The sequence below is a fragment of the Diorhabda sublineata genome, chromosome X (assembly GCF_026230105.1).
Source record: "Diorhabda sublineata isolate icDioSubl1.1 chromosome X, icDioSubl1.1, whole genome shotgun sequence".
NCBI lineage: Eukaryota > Metazoa > Arthropoda > Insecta > Coleoptera > Chrysomelidae > Diorhabda > Diorhabda sublineata.
The window spans coordinates 10,606,286-10,627,697 of NC_079485.1; the positions used below are offsets into that span (position 1 = coordinate 10,606,286).

Genomic DNA, 21,412 nt, shown 5'->3' on the forward strand with positions numbered 1-21,412 from the left:
TGCGACGGTAGATGAGCTGTCAAAAGCTTTATGATTTTAAAATATATACATTTTTTGTTCTATATTTCCTTTATTTATTATCATTATTTTATTTTGCTGCATATTTACTAATTAATCAAATATATACAATGCATATTTTAAATTCAAAATTTTACAATTATATTATTTTGTTCACTCTGAAGGTAGACTGGTCTCCTTCAGTCTCTGAAGGCGATAACTTGGTTATTGAAACGCGTGTCAGACAGTGTAATTGTGAGTTTTGGTGTCGGGGTAGCATAAATTGTGTGTTCAGTATGAATATCACCAACGATTCCAAAAATTCAAATTTAGTTGTTTACTTTTGATTAAATACTTTTCATTGGTTTCGGTTCACTTATAACTGTAGAATACGTAAAATAGTAATATTATCTTAGTGTATTATTTTCGGGAAATTCGTCTATATATATACCATTCAAATTTGGATTGAAAATAAAATGTGTGCGTGGCGACACATGAGCATCAATGAATTAAAAATTAACAATGAATCACCCAACGCATTATAATTACGATAGTGAGAGTCACTGAGGTATGGTACCTTGTCAGGTACTCAGCTTAGTACGCATGTGCTTTGGTTTGAAGTAACGACTTATCTTGCTTTACCTGTCAGGTGGAGCGCGAGTGTAGTTTCTCGATTCGTGTCGTATAAAGTTTATATTTATTTGGATGGATTGTTCGGTTTAAATTGTCAAAACCCGAGTGAATTGTTTGTTTTCTAAAAAAATTTATGTAAAATGGATTATTGATATATTATTGTTTGTAACCAGGTTAGTAAAACGTATTTTGTTAATTTCATATTTAACTGTTTTCGTTTATACCGTATTCCTTTTAATGTACGCCACCGTGGCTTAAGTTTATATTCTACAGATGTCTTCGTAAAAGTTACCGTTTTTTCTTGCAAAATAACAATGTTAATAATTAATATATTATTAGTCGTAATAATGTGAGTTTTTATGCGTTTCACTAGAATGACAAATTTTCCCTTATTTCTCTTGATTTCTATTTATTTTGATTCAATAGGATCTCATGTAAAACTATCGTTCTTGATTATATGTAGGATTCTTTAAGCAGGTATAGGTGTATGTACATAAATTTATGCTTAGCTCCATAGTAGACGTTCTTACCTCATTCCACGCATTCCGATCGGTATATTGTTAAAGGTGTGGCAAAACCTCAACTAAATATTTTTAATAAAAAAAATCTCGCGTAAATACCAAAATTTTTGTTGATGGAGTAACCTGTTTTCCTTCTTTAATATAAGTACATTGATTGTTCCAATAAATATCTAGCTATTTTTTCATATTAAACGGCGTTAAAAATTCGTGAAGATGTTTCCAAATTGTGTATTGTATATTTACAAATAATTTGGGGGCAGAAAAGGTCCCTATTTGGTCATAGAACACCATAACTCAATGCCATCAATTTGCAAGTAGGTGTATGCAATAACATGAATGAAATAGCATAATTAGAAATATTTATGCACAGGTGTTGATGGTACGCAATTCAGAAGAACTTCGGTAATATTAGTCACTTCCAATCACTTTATGAGAGATACATACAGCATGTCTAAATATTATTATTACTTCGCAGCTTTTGGTCCATATTTTTTTGTTAACTCAACTACTTAAGAGGTTTGATAGTATATGAATTGTTCTTGTGATTACTTAGAATTAGGGCCGTATAACTAACTCCTTCTGAATATATTTGTTAGAATTGTCATCTATTCAAATTATATATATAATATAATATTTACCAGTATTATGAGGTTATATATAGAGGTATGATAGAAAATAGAGTCAATTATTCTACTACAAACAAAGTGAAATAGTAACATACCATTTAAATTAATTTAATTTAATTGGGAATGGTTATCATTTATTCTTTTCAATGTTAGAAATCGTCTAATGACGTTTTTCTTTTGGCATTTTTTTTTAATTTTCATGAAAAGCTAGAATTCACATGTCATAACGACTAGGAACAGATAATTTTATTTATTCTACCTAAAGAATTTATTTAAATCTGGTGACTAAATCGGATGTAGATGGTCTAGACCCCATCATAAAATTCGAGGATTGCATTTGTTCTCCTTGGAAAGAGCTGTGATTGCACTTTACTATGGAGGGTAGAGATGAGAAGAACCATCTCGGTGTATCGAAAAGTGTATGTTGAAAGAAAGCAAATTTAGGTGGCGCTATAGTAGCAAGTGGAAGAATTTTAAAAAGATATTAGATATGGATAGTAAATTCTTTTTTGAAAGTCATAACTATTTCAAAGAAACTATTAATATACAAATTCATTAGAAAATTATACATAAAATATATAACTGCTAAATTCATATCATTTCCACTTAGTACACTAGTGCTATTTTGGCGAGTCTTCGTATTATAATTTGCTATTTACAGCTGAACACTTTTTCAACTAATACCCCATACAAGACGATTCTCCTTACCTCTACCCTCCGTACACTGAACTCATACACGCGAAGAACGCTATACCTATAATCTTTATGCTCCAGTTTTATTGGCGGGTTTTTTTAGAGCACGTCAAGTCACGGGTTTTCGTTGGGAATACTTTTCAGATCGGTTGAGTTAAAATATTGAATACGCGCTCGATATAAAATACATAATAATTATATTTAAAATGCAATATTTAAAAAAATACTAAATAATAAATATGCACATATATTTTTGACTCTCTTGTTTCTTCATCTGACGATCTATTATCTCCCGGGAGACTTCTACTATTTATAATTACTGTCTCTATTACTCACCTTGATACGCTTTGTAATTCCTATTACCGATGTTGTACGATCCAAATTATCTATTTCATTCATTTCTTATTGGCTACCTCTTGTTATCTATCGTATCTATTCCACTTTGGATCAGTCATTTTCCTGGAGTGCTTCTTTTCATTCTAATAATTTCACTTTCTGATTAAGCACTACTACATAATGATTTATTAGGTGTGATAAAAAATATGGTGAATTTTTTTATTGTAGCAATCTCTTAAACTACATATATTTCAATTAGTATGTCTCATACTCTAACGTATTAAGACATGCGATTTTGAACCTGTTCCTGCTTGTCAGTATGCTACCATAGCCGCTTTAGTGAGATCATGTTTGAAGTTGCCAACATCTTCCACAACGCATCAACATTAAGTGTTTCAAATTGTGTCAAGTGTCAAACAGGCTCATGAAATGTTGAAATCTGTTTATTGTGATAATATAGTAATGTTGAAGTTTGTTAAAAAGTGGCGTCGAAAATATCTGTTAATGTTAATCATTGCTAAACATCAAGGTCATGGTCATTGCTTTCTTCAATTATGAGGGCATATTGCGATCAGAGTTCAACACGATATGCGAAAAACGTGTTGACTGAGATGGCTTTCTTCTCATCACAGGAACGCGTCGTTGCACAAGTATTTTATTATTCGCGAGGTACCTGGTCGATAAAGGCCGAAAATAAAAAAAAAATGTGCTAAAAGAGAAACGTTTTCATACCTCTTCGTGTTTGTGGCTTATTGGAATTTTTGAATCTTTTGTAAACTCATTTCTTCTAAACATTGTTACTTTTTCCAGGGTACTAACTTATTGTTTTTTTGTCAGATATCTTGAATATTTCACAATATTTCATTTTTTTTAGAATTGTATTGTCGATCCCTATTGTATCACTCGTTCTTCAACTTCTTTTCTATTAATTAAAAATATGAATGCGTGTATAAATATTTGTTTTTTATTTTTTGACGTTTCATTGTGCATTTTCTATTAGAACTATTATTTTATATAGTTTAATTTCAACTCTTTGATTCATCCTATACAAAAATTTGAAACAAAAAAAAACATTGAAGCCCTTATTAAAAACAGAATATCAAAATTTCAATTAATCAATATTTTTATCAACGTCACTTTGAATATTGAATTTTGAATCCTATGAATTTAAAAATTTCACAAGAATTTATACAACTTAAAGCCTCCACAAATCTCAATTAATTATTTGCCAGACTTACATAAGTATTCGAAAGTTAGTCTACTTTGGTGTTTTACAATTCATATATGTGTTAACTAGTGACTATTGTAACGAAGTCTTTGCCAGCTATATTATGAGCGGGTTCTTATTGGGAACGTGGCAAGGAAACACCAAAGTGGACTAACTTTAATATATTTTCCGAGCTTCCGAATACTTACGTATTCATCGTCTGGGACTGAAATTATGGCCAAATGCAATATAAGAAATATGTATAAATGTATAACAATAATAACATTTAACTTACAATAATTAATTAAGATTTCCGGTGATTTTTGATATTATTAAAGCTTTTAAACTCATAGAATTCAATATTCAAATTGACGTTACTATAAGAATTTTCATTAATTTTTGATTGGTTAGATTATGAATGACGATGAATTTTTATAGGTTAGATAAGGATAAGTTTTAGTGAATGATGTTTATTATTATTATTATTATTATTATTATTATTATTATATTATATTATATTATAAATTTATGGATAACATTAAATTTCAATAGGTTAGGTCGTTATGAATGTAGTTGATTATTCATTTATTGTCATTAATATTCTAGCCAATGAATATTACAAAAATGCTGTTAACTAGTGACTATCTGAGGGTACTAGTAAGACTTCATTCGATATAAGGGATATTAAGACATTCCAAGATAACAGGAACATCAGACAACTCTATATAAAATGATTTTTGATATAATATGTACGCAGGTCACATGTATGAGGACAACAGTAGGTGATCTAGCCCCTATACACATTCTAAACTTTCAGTTGAACTTCCATAAAAACGAGAAATCTTCAAAAATATATCAATATATATATATATATATATATATATATATATATATATATATATATAGATATATATATAGATATATATATATTGCAAGCGAATCTAAAAATAGTTTGTTATGAATAATAAATATTTTTTCGAGTGAATTAAAACATTTTTTAAACGTGTTTCTTTATCAAATACAAGCATAATTTCTTATTTTGTTTTTGGCATACCGGTTTTTATCGCTAAAATAAAAATACCTCAAATAATGGAATAGCATTTTTAGTCAAATGAATTTTAATGCCTTAGGCCACATTGACTTTGTTTAATATGTGGTCATCGACTCACAAACTTGTAACACTACGATTTGTACAAAATCTATCACTTAAGAAATCATCATATTAAGTCATCACTTTCTATTTTAGTAGAACTCATTTATCACTCGCTAATTGATTGAATATAGGCTTTATAATTTAAAATCGACAACCGCTACCCGCACTTCAGTACTTATTTTCACATTTTGTTCATCTGAAATTAATCTTAATAATATAGAAAACAGTACAAAAAGCGATGTCTTACTGAAAAAAAAAGAGAGAGCGAAAAGTAAGGAAATTGCAGATAAAAGAATGATAACAGAAAATAAAAGACGTAATGGGTTATGAAAGCCTAAGAGACGAATCAAATTCTTTTGATGGGTAAATGAATGGAAAAAAAGAGGAAAAACATAATTTGAATCTCAAAAACCAAATTTCTCCAAAATTTGGTATGTCAAATCAATTTTAATATTAAATTTTAACAGCAGCAAATTGTATTTTACATGATATGATAATGGACTTCTGATTAGTCACGTGATGCAACGCAACCCATGCATGCTTTTAAACAATGAATTCGGCATTGTACGTGTGTCAAGACTTGGTGCATGTTTTTTGTTTGGAAATTTGGATCAATTGGGAATACTTTAAAACTTCCATATTTCCATAATATTAATGTGGGTTGTATTTATCATATATTATATTTATGACTACGTTTGTTTCCATATATATTCCGAATAAGGAAATTATTGAAACAATCACTTAAAAACACAGATGTTCAGAGATTTTTAAAATTTTCAAGTTTTTGTACCTTATCATCAAATTTTGTATAATTATTCATACTTTAATTTGAAATACATGTTTTTAGATGCAAGCTCATCTAATTTGTTTATATTATACTAACAATAATTAAAATAAATAGTGCTAATACAAATACATAATTAACTTTTTTACTTGTGTGAAATAATATTTGTAATGGAGTAAATTTGCAATGGTCTAAATTAATTCTCATTTCAATTGGGAATACTTTAAAACTTCCATATTTCCATAATATTAATGTGAGTTATATTTATCATATATTATATTTATAATTTACGTTTGTTTCCATATATATTCCGAATAAGGGAAAGTTAGACATATAATGTTCCTATTTATTCAAATAAAAAAATCAGAAACTTATGAATTTGAACTAATGATTATAGTAATCTCTGAATCAACTATTTTAGATGTTACCGCTCCAGTAATGTCAATTTTTTTTATCCGAAGTTATCAGTGGTCATACGAGACAGAATGGTTTGTGGGGTTGTACTACACTTGTACGATCCACTAAAACCCTCTTTAGTTAACCCTTAGGTTTTCATCCTGGACCTGCGTCACCATTCCACAGAATGAATCTTCTTCGCTCTATTTATGTTTGTTCTATTTATTCGTCGTTCTTTTATCTCTGTAGCTGTTGCTTCACGTGGTTTGGTTATCGACTAGTTTTTCGCGTTGAAGTTCCAATGACTGCATATGAAGAATGTATGCTCTGCGTTATCCATAGCTTGTCCTACAGCGAGACTCTCTTCTTTTCCTCGTTTAAATAGGTAGGATCGAAAGTACCCGTGTCCAGGCAGTAGTTAGGTCCTGTACATGTTCACCTCCCCGTGACTTCTCTTTATCCAGCCTTTGACTTGTGGTAAGTGGCGATCACCTACCTCGTTGATCCCTATCATATCTCTCCTACCAATAGTTCATGGCCACGACTCTTTTTTTCGTTTGTGATTCTGATTTTGTTGGTGATTTGATCGACCTTTTCCGCGCTACATATTCTCTTGCATATATTCCTGCGTTCGAGTACTAACAGATCTATTGTTTTGATACAGAGTGAGAGAGTATGCACTACATACTCGAAGAGCAGCTCTGCGTTGAACCCTGCGTTGTACCAAGCGAAGTGAGAGGAAACAGTGTACATACTTATATCTTTAGAGTTTTTTTAAAATTTCTTAGTGCCGTTTATGTCAATTATTATATTATCAAAATTGTTTTTGCCGCTTATATAACTCTGATTTTCTCCCACCGAATATATTCTAAAATATCTTTGTAACAATATTTTTCGTTTCTTCCGTTGCACTGTTTTTAGCATTTAGTTACCTGTTTTTTATGATATAAGCTTTTAACTAGCTGCTAATCTCATTTTAATCCGCTTAATTATATCGATCACAAAATCTTAATCGTCATTAAATCGTGTGTTTTTAGTTGTATTTATACATCAATTTGTTTTTTTTTTGACCACTTAAATTATCAAAAAATCAGTAATTCAACTTTTGTTTAAACATATATACGTAGAATTCAAATGTAGCAATAATTAATTTAAAAACTTGCAAAAATGCTTATAATTAAATGGAATAATTTTTTCGTTAAAAAAATGACTTTCTAATAAGTTTTCAACAAAGTCACGTTTCTGTTGCTTCTGGTAAACATGAAGTATGATAAGTTTTTATTGTGTATTAGTCAGGTGTCTTTTGTTCAGTAAATATTTGCAATTTGTGACTTTTTTAAAAATATGTATATGCACGTACCCATCCCACCCTATATTGTGATTAAATTCATAATAGCATAAGCCAACAGAACTTTCCACTACATGATTTTCTGCTTCATCGTTATTAGTTGATTTCGTAGTTGATTGTTTCTCTCCATACTATATTTTACCAAAAATTACATGTTTCCAATAATTAATCTTATCAAGTTAGATTAATTATATTTGAAGTGGATATAGTCAAAAACATAATTAAAGGCAAAGGAACTAAGTATTGATCTTAGGAACCGTGACGACGTCTTAGAAGCAGAATGAAAGTTTTATTTAAGTAAGTAATATGATCTCCATGTTTTTAGTTTTTAAACATATTCAATGTTTCATATGACTTGGAATTATTATTGAATCCTAGTATCCTTCATTTTTATCTATCAATTGCGTGCATCTCTATCGATATGATAACAAATAAGCTGGTAGAAATTGAATTGATTCAATAGCATCAGTACTGTATGAATAGTGTACTGTGCTCACAACTGTGCCCGTTAGACATTCGCTATTTTTTTATCTAAAGGTAATTTTTTGTAGTTTTGTAGAAATTATGTTGAAAATTTAGTTATAATACATATTATTGTTTACTTGGAAATGAACATTTTCAATATATTTTCTCATATTTTTAATAATGAGTTTTAGTATAAACGTTCCAGTTTACTATGTAGTTTTGTTTAAGGTTCTTCAGTTGTAATAATTGTTTTTAATAGATTTATTAGTTAACATAAGTTGTAGATATCCGTGAAACTAATTATTATTCAACAAAGGAAAAAAGTGGGAAAATGCAAAATGGTAAACGAAAACGGTATTTTTGAGCCTGTTAATATTTATACATATATTGACTTCAAGTTATTATCTGAAATAACAACTACATTTTGAATCATCTATCAATTAAAAAATTGACATTCATAAGAAACAGCAATACACAAAACAAATTATATGAGAAAAATGAAACAATGCTATTATTAGGAATGATAACGGTGAGATTAACAAGAGAATAATTGTAGCCAGTGAGATTTCGATAGATAGATTCCTACCAAAGTTATTCTTATTATCTACATACATCTTTACATTCGTCTCTACCTTGATTGACGAAAAATGAATTTAACCGTTATTTTAGTTAGTTAACTCTATGTACATATTTCCTCTCTAAAGATCCTTGATATGTTTATATAAAGGCATATCCGTTCATTTCATCTGTAATATCCACGTATACCCCCGTTATCGTAGTCGCCAATTCCACGTTCCACTGTCGCACAAAACAGGCATATCATTTGTTTTAGGGCTTTTCTCCCATATGACTGGTGCTGCATTGCGGTTTTGTAACATTTTGTAACATTAACTCGTTTTTTTATTATGGATTCATTGATTAAGCCATGATTTGTTGGGCGTTTAGAGTCAAAAAAAGGAGCAATCGCGTTTGTCTTGTTACAAAAATGTTGTTTGGGGTCCGCATAAATACCAAAACACGTACCAAGTAGTCAAAGATCGATTTTAATCCCAGGGATATATAGTTTTGGTCCAGGGATATCGAGACTTTTGAAGGTTCGTAATTGTATTTTTTTTCATATATTCACTTTAAATGCTCAAATTATCGAGTTATAAGAAATAGAGGTAAATTAGAGGTCAAATATAATTTCAAAACAACATCTGACATAAACATTAAATTTAAATTATTTGTTTTGATACAAACATATCACCACCGCAGAATTATATTTTGTGTAATATTAGTGTATATTCAGTTAGTTATTGCAAAGATTTGCATACGCGGTCTGACTATTAAATAACGAGAATGCGCGCCTAGAGGGCGTCCTAGACGGCTGGAGTAAAAAAACGAGTAGTGCGTTGGGTATCTAGATATCTTGTCTATGCACTTTCCGCCACTATTATAGTAGTTATGCAGTAGCGGTATGAAACGAACGTGTGTTTTCAATGTCTCAATATCAAATTTCTCGTTAAATTGAAAAAAAAACTCCGACTGATTAATTGTTGCCTGTGGGGACAAATCTCTGTCGTGCGCGTGTTTTTGAGTTGTGCAAGCGCTTTAGTGAGGACAGAGAGAGCAAATCAAAATTCAAGGCAATGTTGATCGTTTTTTTTGACATTAACAGTATGACTGAATGGGTTCCAGAGGGTCAGACTGTCAACCAGACTTACTATTTGTCAGTTTTGGCAACATTGCGAGAACGAGTTCGTAAAAAGCAGCCCGATTTTGCACCAGGATAACGCACCCACCCATAAGGCGCTATCTGTGAAGCAGTATTTGGCCAGTAAGCGCACTCCAGTACTCGAACACCCGCCGTACTCACCACATTTGGCACCGTGTGACTTTTTTTGCTTCCGAAGATAAAATCTGCTTTGAAAAGGATCAGATTTGAGTCGATGGAAGTGATAAATTGAAAAACGGTAGAGCTCCTAAAGGCCCTCACCAAAGAAGACTTCCACCACTGCTTCGATCAATGGAAAATACGTATGGAAAGGTGTGCGGCGAGTGCAGGGGAGTATATTGAAGTGAAGCATTCGAACGTAGAATAATTTTTATAATAAAACCCTTTTTCGTAACCAGTCTCGTTATTTAATAGCTGGACCTCGTATAGTGATGCGTAACAATGAGAAACGGGGCCGAATTTCGCCTGATGAACCTACATTAAAGCTGAAAATATGAGCTGAAAAAAGATGAACAATTAAAAAAAATTCGTGTGCCATATTTTATTCGAAAAAGCCATAAGAAATATAGGGAAACATGAGAATTGTAACGAGCCATCTTCACTGTGATATGTCGTTTAGCGAGTGAATTTGATAAATATATAAATGCTAATATTGATGTTGTCTTGAATGCGATAAACTAGTTTTCACCATGAAGGTACATGAAAAATATGTAATATATGAAAAATGTGTATTACCTTATATTTCAGTTGACATTTTCCTTTTCCCTACTAACTTAAACTTAGGTTTTATGTTAGTACGAAGGCGGATGAATAAATCATTGTCTTTTGGAATATTCCGCCTATTAAGTGAAAGGGTGAACCTGCTGATGATAATAGGAATCTGTCATCTGATTCATGATAAATTGGAAAACAGCTGGGTCAATGATTTCGTGTTTGACAGTCATTGCAATTAGACTACTTTATCATTTGAGGTGAAATTGGAAAAACGTGATTTTGTGTGGATATTAAGCATTCTTTTTTGCGAAAAAACCATCATTCTAATCCCTAAGCTTGATAAATACTATAGGAACTGTACAATGAATTCAAAACAACTCACAGTCTGATGTTGACCAATGGATAATTGAGAATGCAAGAACTTGTTAAAGCTGTCTCACATTGCTGAATGTTCACAATTTTGAATAATGACTTGGGTACAAGAAAGTTCGCAATTTTTAGTCTTGAATTGCTCCTTCATCCGCGTCATTTTGAAGATTTATCACCGAAGTCTTAGAAAACCAAACTAAATTTTCACCCAAAAATCCGTGGTTCATTGAAACAACTTATTTATCTGTCCCCGCAATATAGGGATTCAAAATTTAGTTCAATCAATTTTCAAAAAATTATGTCTGGTTCGTTATATCTGTCAATAAAATTCATCCCTTAACTATGCACTTGCTTTTTTTCTTAGTAGTTCTAGTTCTTGAATTCTAAATAATATTATTCTGACTATTTCCTTCGAAAAATTTAAGCCAACCAAAAAGCTGTAATATTTTATGTTTACCTAGCAACGATCAAATTTCAGCGATAATACTGCACTAGTGCAAATTATTGATAATTTGCACTAGTGCCAAATTTTCGTCTAGGATTAATAAACATCATTTGGTTTTAATTTTATATTTTAAGAAAAGGAACAATTATTGTTTATTTTAAATTAAATTTTTCTCAGGAAATAGTCTGCCAAAATGCCCTCTCGTGCATGTCAAATTGTCTCATAATTTCCTCTCGTGCGCATTCGCGCACTCGAGAAAATTAAATTATCGACAATTTGACATGCACTCGGGACATTAATATTGATAATCCTACATTACTCATAAGGAATTCTTGACTATCAAATGCAGTTTCGTACTGACATAAAAAAATAGCTGTTAAGTTTAAAATTAAAATTTCTTACATATCTTACTATACACTATACATATCTGATTTTTGTGTAAAATTATTGTTGTTCATTGTTTTCCTACCTAATTTAAACGTGATACACAAAGATTGATGTACTTCATGCAAGTAGAATTAACGGTTTTTTCCATAAAAAGATTTGATTTTTACATTATCAATACATTGCATTGAATATGTAAATGTACGTTTCCTGGCAGTAAATAATATCTCGACCTTCCTCTTGATAATTTTTTCAATTGTTTTATGTATTCGATACGACTAAGTTGATAGTCGTGATTTTTAAATCATAATTTTAATTATCTTTCTATTTTGTTATCACAAATTGGAAAACGATTTTTTTTAATCTTCATACACCTTTCACTAGGAGCCTTTGTAGCATAGAAATAATATCCGCATCTTTGAGTTAGTAGATATATAATTGCAGTATCAGTGTGTGTGGTTTTTGATTTTTATTCCCGTAATTATTCTGAAAGGATATTGAGTCAACTTTGTTTCTTTTCACCTTGGATAACTTTATGGTCGTTTCAAATCATCTCACGTACTTGCCCAAGAATCACCGGTTTTTGCTTGGTTGTTGTTAGGATTACTTAAATTGGTTGTGAAAACATGGTCAATATATCATTCTTCTTGGTATTTAGATGTATTGATTTCAGATATTTCAAAACTCTATAGTTGTACTTAAAATTGTTTGTATAAATCTCTCAACTTTTCAATAATTAAACGAAATTATTTATTCTATGTATAAAAATGTATACGCCTCAAAGAGCTCATTCAGCCTAAACTTTTATTAGTTTCAACTGTATGTCTCTATGTTTGTAACTATTTCTTCCAATAATTGAGGACAAGTAAGATTTAAGAAACAAAATCACGCTTTTAGAAATAATTAAACTAAAAAGTAAATAGGTAAATGAGTACAATTCATTTACCGGATCGTTCGAATTGTTTCAGTTACCAAAAATTACTGACTAATTAGATCTTCCCTTTCCTCTATTTTCCATTTCTCCATTCACTTAATTCGCTCAGATTGGTGATATCAAAAATTACGACTCCTTATAATTTTTTACTAGTTTCATTCTGACACACATAGTGAGCATAGATATGAGTGCAATTCTTAGTTCGGAGACTGACGCAATGATTTTTTCGATTACTGAAAATTAAAAATGTCACAAAAAGTAGCCCACGCTTTTATTTTATAATAGTGACATTAATTTTCTCATCTTTGATTTTCAGCTTTTGAACGCCCATGAGATTTCTGATTAAATTTAATTCATTAAGTCCCAAATCGCTATATATTTTTTATTCTATGCATATGCAGCAAAACTGGGGGAATATTTACAGTGTGAGCTATCCCTATGTTTCTGCCTGTTCTATTTTTATCAGTAAAGATTATTTCCCAATTTTATCTTCCAGTTGTATAAATAACTGTTTTTACAGGATTCAAGACAACTAACAATGGCGTATCGAAATGGTTATTCTGGAGACGATCGTGAATTAGACAGGGATGCCAGGATGAATGACGGTGTAGGAAAACCAGTGCATATTATTGAACATTTGGCCACTTTTACGGTTACCAAAGAAACAGGCATCATGTACCCAGCTGATGGAATGAGGCGATTGCTGCAGTTGGAAAAAACAAATGGAATTTGGTCACAAAAAATGCAGTTATGTTTAGATAATTCCTGGGTTCTTATCATGGATTATGAAACAGGGGTAAGTATTTATTTCACATCGCAAATCATGAGTGAGTTTCCCATCCATAAATTTATGGATCGGTGCAGTGTTTAATGGTTCGCTGGCTGAACGTATAAAATAAACATTTGCATGTTTCAATATTATCTTGCTTCTTAAATTTTGGATTCGATATACTTGACTTCTAGGTACTAGATACATTTCAACTGTTAACACATGTGTTTATAAAAAACATATGTTCAAATGAGATGAAGAGTAACCATTCAAGAAATATGGTTTGATTACTTTTTACTGCTATCCTATAGGTCATTCCTATTGCTTGAATACCTTATATCGCTCTCCCTTCTGGTCGTGTTTTCTGCCAGCTGCATTCCGTATCTTTTTTTCTACTTTTCTATTTTAATTGTGTATACACCTTGATGGATTACAAGAGATTTTGTTATCAATATACTTCAAAATTCAATTCATTTGCTCCAATGATGTTCTAATTCATGGATTTTATCCCTAGAAAACTATCGTTCGATGGAAATCGTTCTACGCAGGATTTGTTTGAGATAAGAATTATGAGAAATCTGTCGAATATTTATATATATATATATATATATATATATATATATATATATATATATATATATATATATATATATATTAAAATTTACAGATTTTGAGTTTTATCAGAGGCTGAGCTATCATGATTGAAAATAATTTCTTTATTATGTAAACCGACCATTTGCACAAATTTTTACATTCAGATGACCCAAAATTTTGTAATAATATTCTGTTGTAAGGAATACAGATTTCTTATATAATGCCAACAACTTCTCCGATTTTTGGAGTATAACTCGCTTTGGAACCGAAGTACCTAGTGCGTGCTACTCCTTAGTTTTCATTCAGGATCATGCTCATAGACCTAAATATTATCTATGGTTACAAAACGACAAATAAATCTTGTATAATGAGGTGCGTAGGGATTCTACTAAAGATTAATTGACAATCACAATAATGATATTGAGATGACAAGAATTTGTGTGAAAAACTCCACACGTGTTCTATAGACGTAAAACTACCTTAGGTAAGCCAAAACGAAGAGCCTATTAGTACGATATCTTCTTTAAGAATGAAATAAAAATTAATGATTCGTTAAACATCACGTACAGTGTTGAATTGTACCCAAATAACGAAAACAGTGACTCCCAGACTCCCATAAGAATTGATAAATGATTTTGACTGGCTCTAAACGGCCACATAAAACAGCACTAGTTTACGGCGGTACATTACAAGAATTACTATGTGGTGAGCTTACTATTCAGTAGACAATGGCCATGAAAAACCGCAGCTAGGTCTTAATTTTTGAAATTAGTAACAAGTACAAAAAAGTTCTACAGGACCGTATATACCATGCTTAATTTAAAGCATGTCAAGAACATTAAATATAACCGTTGAATACGTTTCATAATAAAGCATTTACCTCCGGTAATTATCTAGAGAAATTTCTAAATATAGGTGTTCCCTTATCTATAAATATTTGTAGTTGTCTCCCTTAAATTAATAATCCATAATAAAACGTATTCTATAAGCCGTTTTGTATTTGCCAGGCAGTAGGGAGCCAAAATATGGTGGAAACCAATCTACTCATAGTGTGTTTCTTAGTATGGTTAGTTTAACTATGTTTACACTCACTCTGGCAAAGAGTGGTTTGCAGAACTAAACAGTAACTTCCATTCCAAGCTGGAATCTTATAATTCCTATATAAAAATTACAGGCCAAATGGCATTAGAATAACCAAATCCTAATCCATATTTCGATCTACTCCTCCATTAATAATTTCTTCATTTCATTTCATCATTAATACAAGTTATTACTTCTACAAATGTTGAGATACTTTCGATTTTTTGACTTAATTAAAAAAAAACTAGTTTATTTTCTTTCTACTGTCTACGTATCAAGTCTTCTTTCCAGTAAATGATATGGGACATTTTAAATTACTTTTTGATTAGTGCCTTCAGAAAATTGGATTTCTTAACTTCTAGGAGTAAATAGGAATTTCAAATTCACTAGAAAGAAATTTCGGAGAAAGTCAGATCACATCGACGTGATGCAATTCATTGCGATAATTGGTTAAGGTGTGACCAAAGAAAAATATCTTACACAATTTAAACCGACAATTCAACTATTTCGATGCTGCCAATATAATTATACGAGATCTCCGAACGTCGTTTTGTTAGAAAAGTAACAGATCTTCGTGCAAAAGTACATTATCTTCTCCATAATTTTCCAACTCATGAGTCTTTGAGCAGTAATAGATTTTTCAAATTTTCATATTACCATCAAGATTTCTTAGAAGAAAAAAGGAATGATAGCATTTTTAGGGATACTAAAGCAATTAAGACCTTTGCATTTTGATATTCATGTAGATTATTAATTTATATATGAGATTTGGTAATGTGAGGTAATATTTTGAGAAAGGCCAAATTCAGGCCTTACCAACAAAATTACCTCTACGAAGAAAAAAAATCGCTCTTCATTAAAATAGACTTAAAATCAAAGATAAATATGAAAAGAAGTGAGAAAATGAATACATATATCATGGAAATAAGCTTTTTAACGCATGAGATAACTAAGTATTTTTAGGTATATCGTCATATTTATTATATTTGGTTAATTACAATAGAATTAAGATTAGATATACTGACAAGTGAGTCGACGCAGTCAATTTATTCATCATGTCCTAATCCGATCCATTTTCATATAACATAAAATACAATCATTTTACTTGTAACATAGAAAATTAGTCATTACCGTAGGTTACCTCCCTCGATTATTTTGTGGTTACAGGAAAGTACTACTCAGTATATTCTAAGGATTGAGGTTATTTATTGCTCACTATAAAATCATCAATAACAAGGGCTTACCGGATTGTCAGATAGTTATAATACATGTTTAAATTTTCACTTACATATTTGCAAAACTAAAATTACATTCAAATACAACCTTGTGAGAAGTTAAGTTAAGTTTATATCATTTATTTGGTGTATCAGATTCGAGTGAATGCTTATAACCATAATTCTTAATGACACATGCACGTTTACATTGTTATAACTCATGTGGCTGCATTATATACAAATATATACAACTAAAAGCTGTAACGGAGTATATAGCTTTTTGGTCTTAAAGAGGGCTCCAAGTTTTTTGTGAAGCTACCTTGGCCAATTCGGCCACGTGGTTATGCCAGAACATATTGTTCCAAACCTCAACATCCAACTAGAAAATTTGCGGAGCTGGTGATATTTGATGCCCAGACAGGACCAAATCCTGAGTTGCAGTGTCAGCATTCTTTATAAAACCAGCAGACGGGTCTTTACTGCATCAAACAGCAGCAGATTGCTGCCACCTCACTCCAGAATATTCTCAAGATCGGTATTGATGGTGATAATCTTTGCTGCCTACGGATTTGGGTGTTAGCCGAGTTTATTGGGGTGGTTCATTTGAACGGCGACATCAGTGTGCTATGGTCGGAGAAGCTATAGATTGGATTCGCAGTTTTGTCGAGTAGATCGTTGATGTTGAGGAGAAAGAGAGTAGGTGACCAGATGAATCCTTTCTGAGATATGTTCATCGATAGTGACCTGTATGGATTTATTTAGAAGCTTGGCATACCAGACCTTGTCAAAAGTTTTCGATATATCCAGTGCGATTCCTCGGAATTCCTCATATTTCTCTATAGCTTCAGTCCATTGTGTACATTTTGTTTATTGCGCTTTATATGAATAAATTACATGTTTTTTCGCTTTATATGAATAAATTACATGTTTTTTATAATCTGATATACTTTAATTTCAAGCAAATGATCTTTCATGTGTACTAATCCATTTGATTCCATTATTTCTTAAGAATTTTCGTATTTACTTTTCTAATGTATCTGCAACAATTCAGCGTTATTTAAGGTGTTCTGAAAAGTCTTAGGTAGAAATGATACAATATATTAAAATGAAATCAGAACGTACTAAACATAACACAACGTATATTCGATGAAAAATAAGCAAACCTTGTTTTTGTAGTTTTACAGTGCCGTTTGCAAATGGATGGATAATACGATTAACATATTTATATATTTGCACCTGAAAATATGTCAAAGTAGACAATATAATTATATTTTGGATATAAAGAAAGAGTCATTGGTCCTAAAAATTTCATTCCAATAATTGCAATGTTCGTGATGTATGTATATCCATAGCTTGTAATCGAGATTTGAATTTTCAAGTATCTGTAGTAACGTACTTGTGTGGAAAGTGATATTTAGCACATAGTACCACAAAAACTAGACAAGGCATTAAACAAGATGCCAAACCAGACACGCTTAACATTACGAAGTTAATAAAAAATGAAAAAAAATTCTCCCATTTAATAAACCTAGTAGTTACCATTTACTGCATCTACTTTTGGGATGATTCTTAATATACGAGTATGCTATACATTGTGTTTTTAGTTTAGGGTTACTTTAAAAATTCCGTTTTTAGAAGATTTTCGTAACCAGTCATATATTAAAGTGAATTTAATACCGAATATCTTTTAACAACTTTTGTTTCGTGATTTTCCGAGGATGATTCTTGAATTCTAGGATAAATAATTTTGCATAAGCAGTAATTATATACATTTTTATTTTATAACCCCTAACGCTCCTCTCTAAATGTTAAACTAAACAATTGCGATGATAAACTATAATAATTGTTTGACTAACGGTACATATTAATCACTGACAGTTAGTAGAAGGCGACAGAAATTGCATAACACACTATAGTTCACATTAAAAATTATTATATTTATAATTGGTATATATACTCGTAGAATGTATTAAGTATTAAATATATATTTATTAATAATATATATTGACACGCTTAGTTGTTTATTTAATCCAAATTGTAGATTCTGTGCATTTATAGTGTTGATGGGTGAATAATGAGATTGATTTGTAAATAAATTGTCTTTGTTTCCGCTGAATAAATACATACAACACTGTAGGTACTTTCCACTCTTACAAAAATCTAGCTTTTCTTAGTAATGAACGCATCTGGCTTGAATATATAATTAACTAAATGTAATTATAATTTATATTAGTAAAATAACTCGTTTTCATGCTTATCTGCGTGTAAGAGTATAAGTAGCGTTCCTTATTCTATTCACTTTCGTACTCAATATAAGTATGCATTATGCACTCTTTCGAATCCCTTGTTGGCATATTGTCTGCCTGTGTTTTGTGATAAGTAGCGGTTTTTATATAGTCACAATATTTGGGAACAAGTTATTTTGAAGTTTTTCAGCTGGCCATCTTTGAGAATAAATCAATGTAAGACACCTTGATCGACTTTGTTCAATGATATTTTGTAGGTGTCCTTGACTATTTTCTGAATATTTAAGAAGCAGCATTTTGAAAACTGATAAAATTCGTGTAGAAAAAATTAATTGCTTATTTCAAATAAAAAAGGTAGTTTGAACTTGTTTTTATATTAAACTCTAATCGAAAGATATCAATTTCAGTTTTCTGGCAAACTTCTAACTGAAAATGCAGTATATCAGCTATTTTGACAAAGTATTTTGGAGCGACACATTTTCTACTACTGTTTTCTTTCACTATTCTACTTTTTGTAGTTTTTTTCCTGACCTAAACCTTTATGAAGTTTGTGGTCATTGGAAGAAAAATCTGGACAGATTTGCTTTTCAAAATGACTCATGGACAGTTCAGCCAAAAAACGGTGAAGACTTTTAGCAGAATATGAAAAATATGTACAACTGAGTTTTGTCTCAAAAAACTATAACATACCTTGCATTTTTGTGTCGTTTTCTTTTCCATTTTTTAGGCTCACTTGGGTTTTTTTCGTGCTATTTTTGGTTATGAAAGTACCACATTAATATACATTTTTGCACATTAGTTAAACAATGAAATCTTTTTGCAATAAAACCTTCAAATTTTTCATAAATTACTAAAATAATGTGAATAACACGGAATCCCACAAGACACTTATAATCACGTGATGTTGAATTAAGAATTTTCATTGGGTAATTGGATAAGGCGTGTTTTGGAATGACATTGTACGTGGAAAATGCCTGTTTTGGTTTGAGTAGCGATACATAACTATATATAATATACAGGACATAGTTAGTTTTGGTCGGTTTTGCGATGCAAGCTGCATAGGTATTGGGACGAAGAATAATATAGAGCACCAAACTATATTTCCACAAAAATAGATATAGCGACTTTTGATATGGGACGCCTCAAATTTAGGTTTAAAAATTTTGCTCATACAAGCTAGTAAAACATTTAATAAAATACCCCAGAATATTATACTATAGGTTGTTCATAAGACACTTATATACGAAGGCTCCTACTTTAGTTTTGACATATGGTAATACTGATGTGAATATGTCAAATCTGAAATTGCCATCATAAAGGTTGACATTTTTAATGACAAACGTACTCAGAACGTATTGTCATACGAGTGTTATTTGAGTTATTTACAGATACTTGAAACATTCATCTTTGTAAAACAATGGAATTAAAACGCGAACATTTTCGTGCGATGATTTTCTAGGACTCGCATCAACTTTAGGTGACGAAGCACCATCTCGAGCCACCGTTCCATTAGAGCAACGTAGAATGGTCGATTCTGAATAGTACACGAGCATTTGTTTGGCGGAAGTGTTATAAAAAACAGGGAAACCAATCTCAGTAGACGAATCATTCTCCACCTCAACAATCTCATAAATCAGTTCAAACAGAAACGTTTTTGAACAGTCAAAACATCGAATTGATGGGTCATCCGTATCCAACATGTTTATTTATTTCAATAATAATAAGGTTGAATGGAAACTTCATTAACCGTGAAAAATAACACATCTGACTATACAAATTTAATTCATGCAGTATAACACATCAAGTCCGCATCAAATGGTAGTTGTTCCTAATTGCCGTAGATAAATTTTACCAGTTGTTATCAATATTGAAAAAAAAAATAATGACATAGTTAAAAATTATCTACGTAGCTGCGAAAAACATTCTTATGAAGGGGACTGTAAGTTTCAACTTTCTGAATGTCTGGAAAAAAATAGTTATCGATTTTCATAAAGTTAATATAAAAAACATTTAAACAAAAGTATGATATGGATTCTACTGTGTTAGAAATATCAAATCTCACCAAGACGAATTCATAATAAAATGGATTTTAGATGGAGAAAACAAAGCAATCGAAGATATTTTATTGGAAATCACTGAAATGAGGGACATAGGAATAAAATATTTGAGACAAATTAAAATTTAAGGGATCAAAATAGGCCTAATCCATTTATTGACGAGACCTACGTTCACAGCTGTTATACATCTGTAAAGTTGATCTAACAATTCTAGGAAAGGGTTGTTTATGAACATTTCATGAGTACAACAATCGATTATTAATTTATACAGGAGGTCATATGGGATTTATTTTTAAGTCAGCTACCAGTTATTAACATTCTGAATTTAGTTCAGTGAGCTACGGCAAATAGTTACCAGAAAAACTGATATCAAATCTACCTATAGTTCTTCCAATATCAATTGCAGATTATAAAAACCCTTGCCGACAATTTTGTTTGATCTACCATAGGCGTAGATACCTCATATTATAGATTTATTAATTTTATAAATACTTTTAAAAATATGTACATCTTAAGCGAGAAAGTATTTGTTAAAAGGCAATCGAATCGTTATAAATTGGACGGCATTATACGCCCTTATTTAGACAGATGAACTTAATTGTAGTCCTACCTGGAACTTAGAAGAAAATCATTATTATACCTCGATAACTTGCTACAACTCAATATTAAATTATAAAACGTAAATAGACGAGTAAAATGTACCTACCTGTAAGGGAGTTTGGTTTAAAAA

General features: G+C 30.9%; 1 protein-coding gene across 3 annotated transcripts in view; it reads left to right on the plus strand.

Moving 5' to 3' along the window:
- Nucleotides 1-538: 538 nt before the first annotated feature.
- The window catches only part of LOC130451761 (epidermal growth factor receptor kinase substrate 8-like), a 44,069-nt gene continuing 23,195 nt past the window's right edge, over nucleotides 539-21,412 (plus strand). The window contains exons 1-2 of one of the 3 annotated variants that reach the window (XM_056790985.1): nucleotides 539-803; nucleotides 13,243-13,518. In XM_056790985.1, the coding sequence (XP_056646963.1) occupies nucleotides 13,261-13,518 (258 nt within the window). In that variant the 5' untranslated portion in view covers nucleotides 539-803; nucleotides 13,243-13,260. Of the gene's footprint in view, nucleotides 804-7,768; nucleotides 7,992-8,132; nucleotides 8,232-13,242; nucleotides 13,519-21,412 lie in introns of those variants that run through there. The other 2 variants (XM_056790984.1, XM_056790986.1) reach the window with 2 other exon arrangements.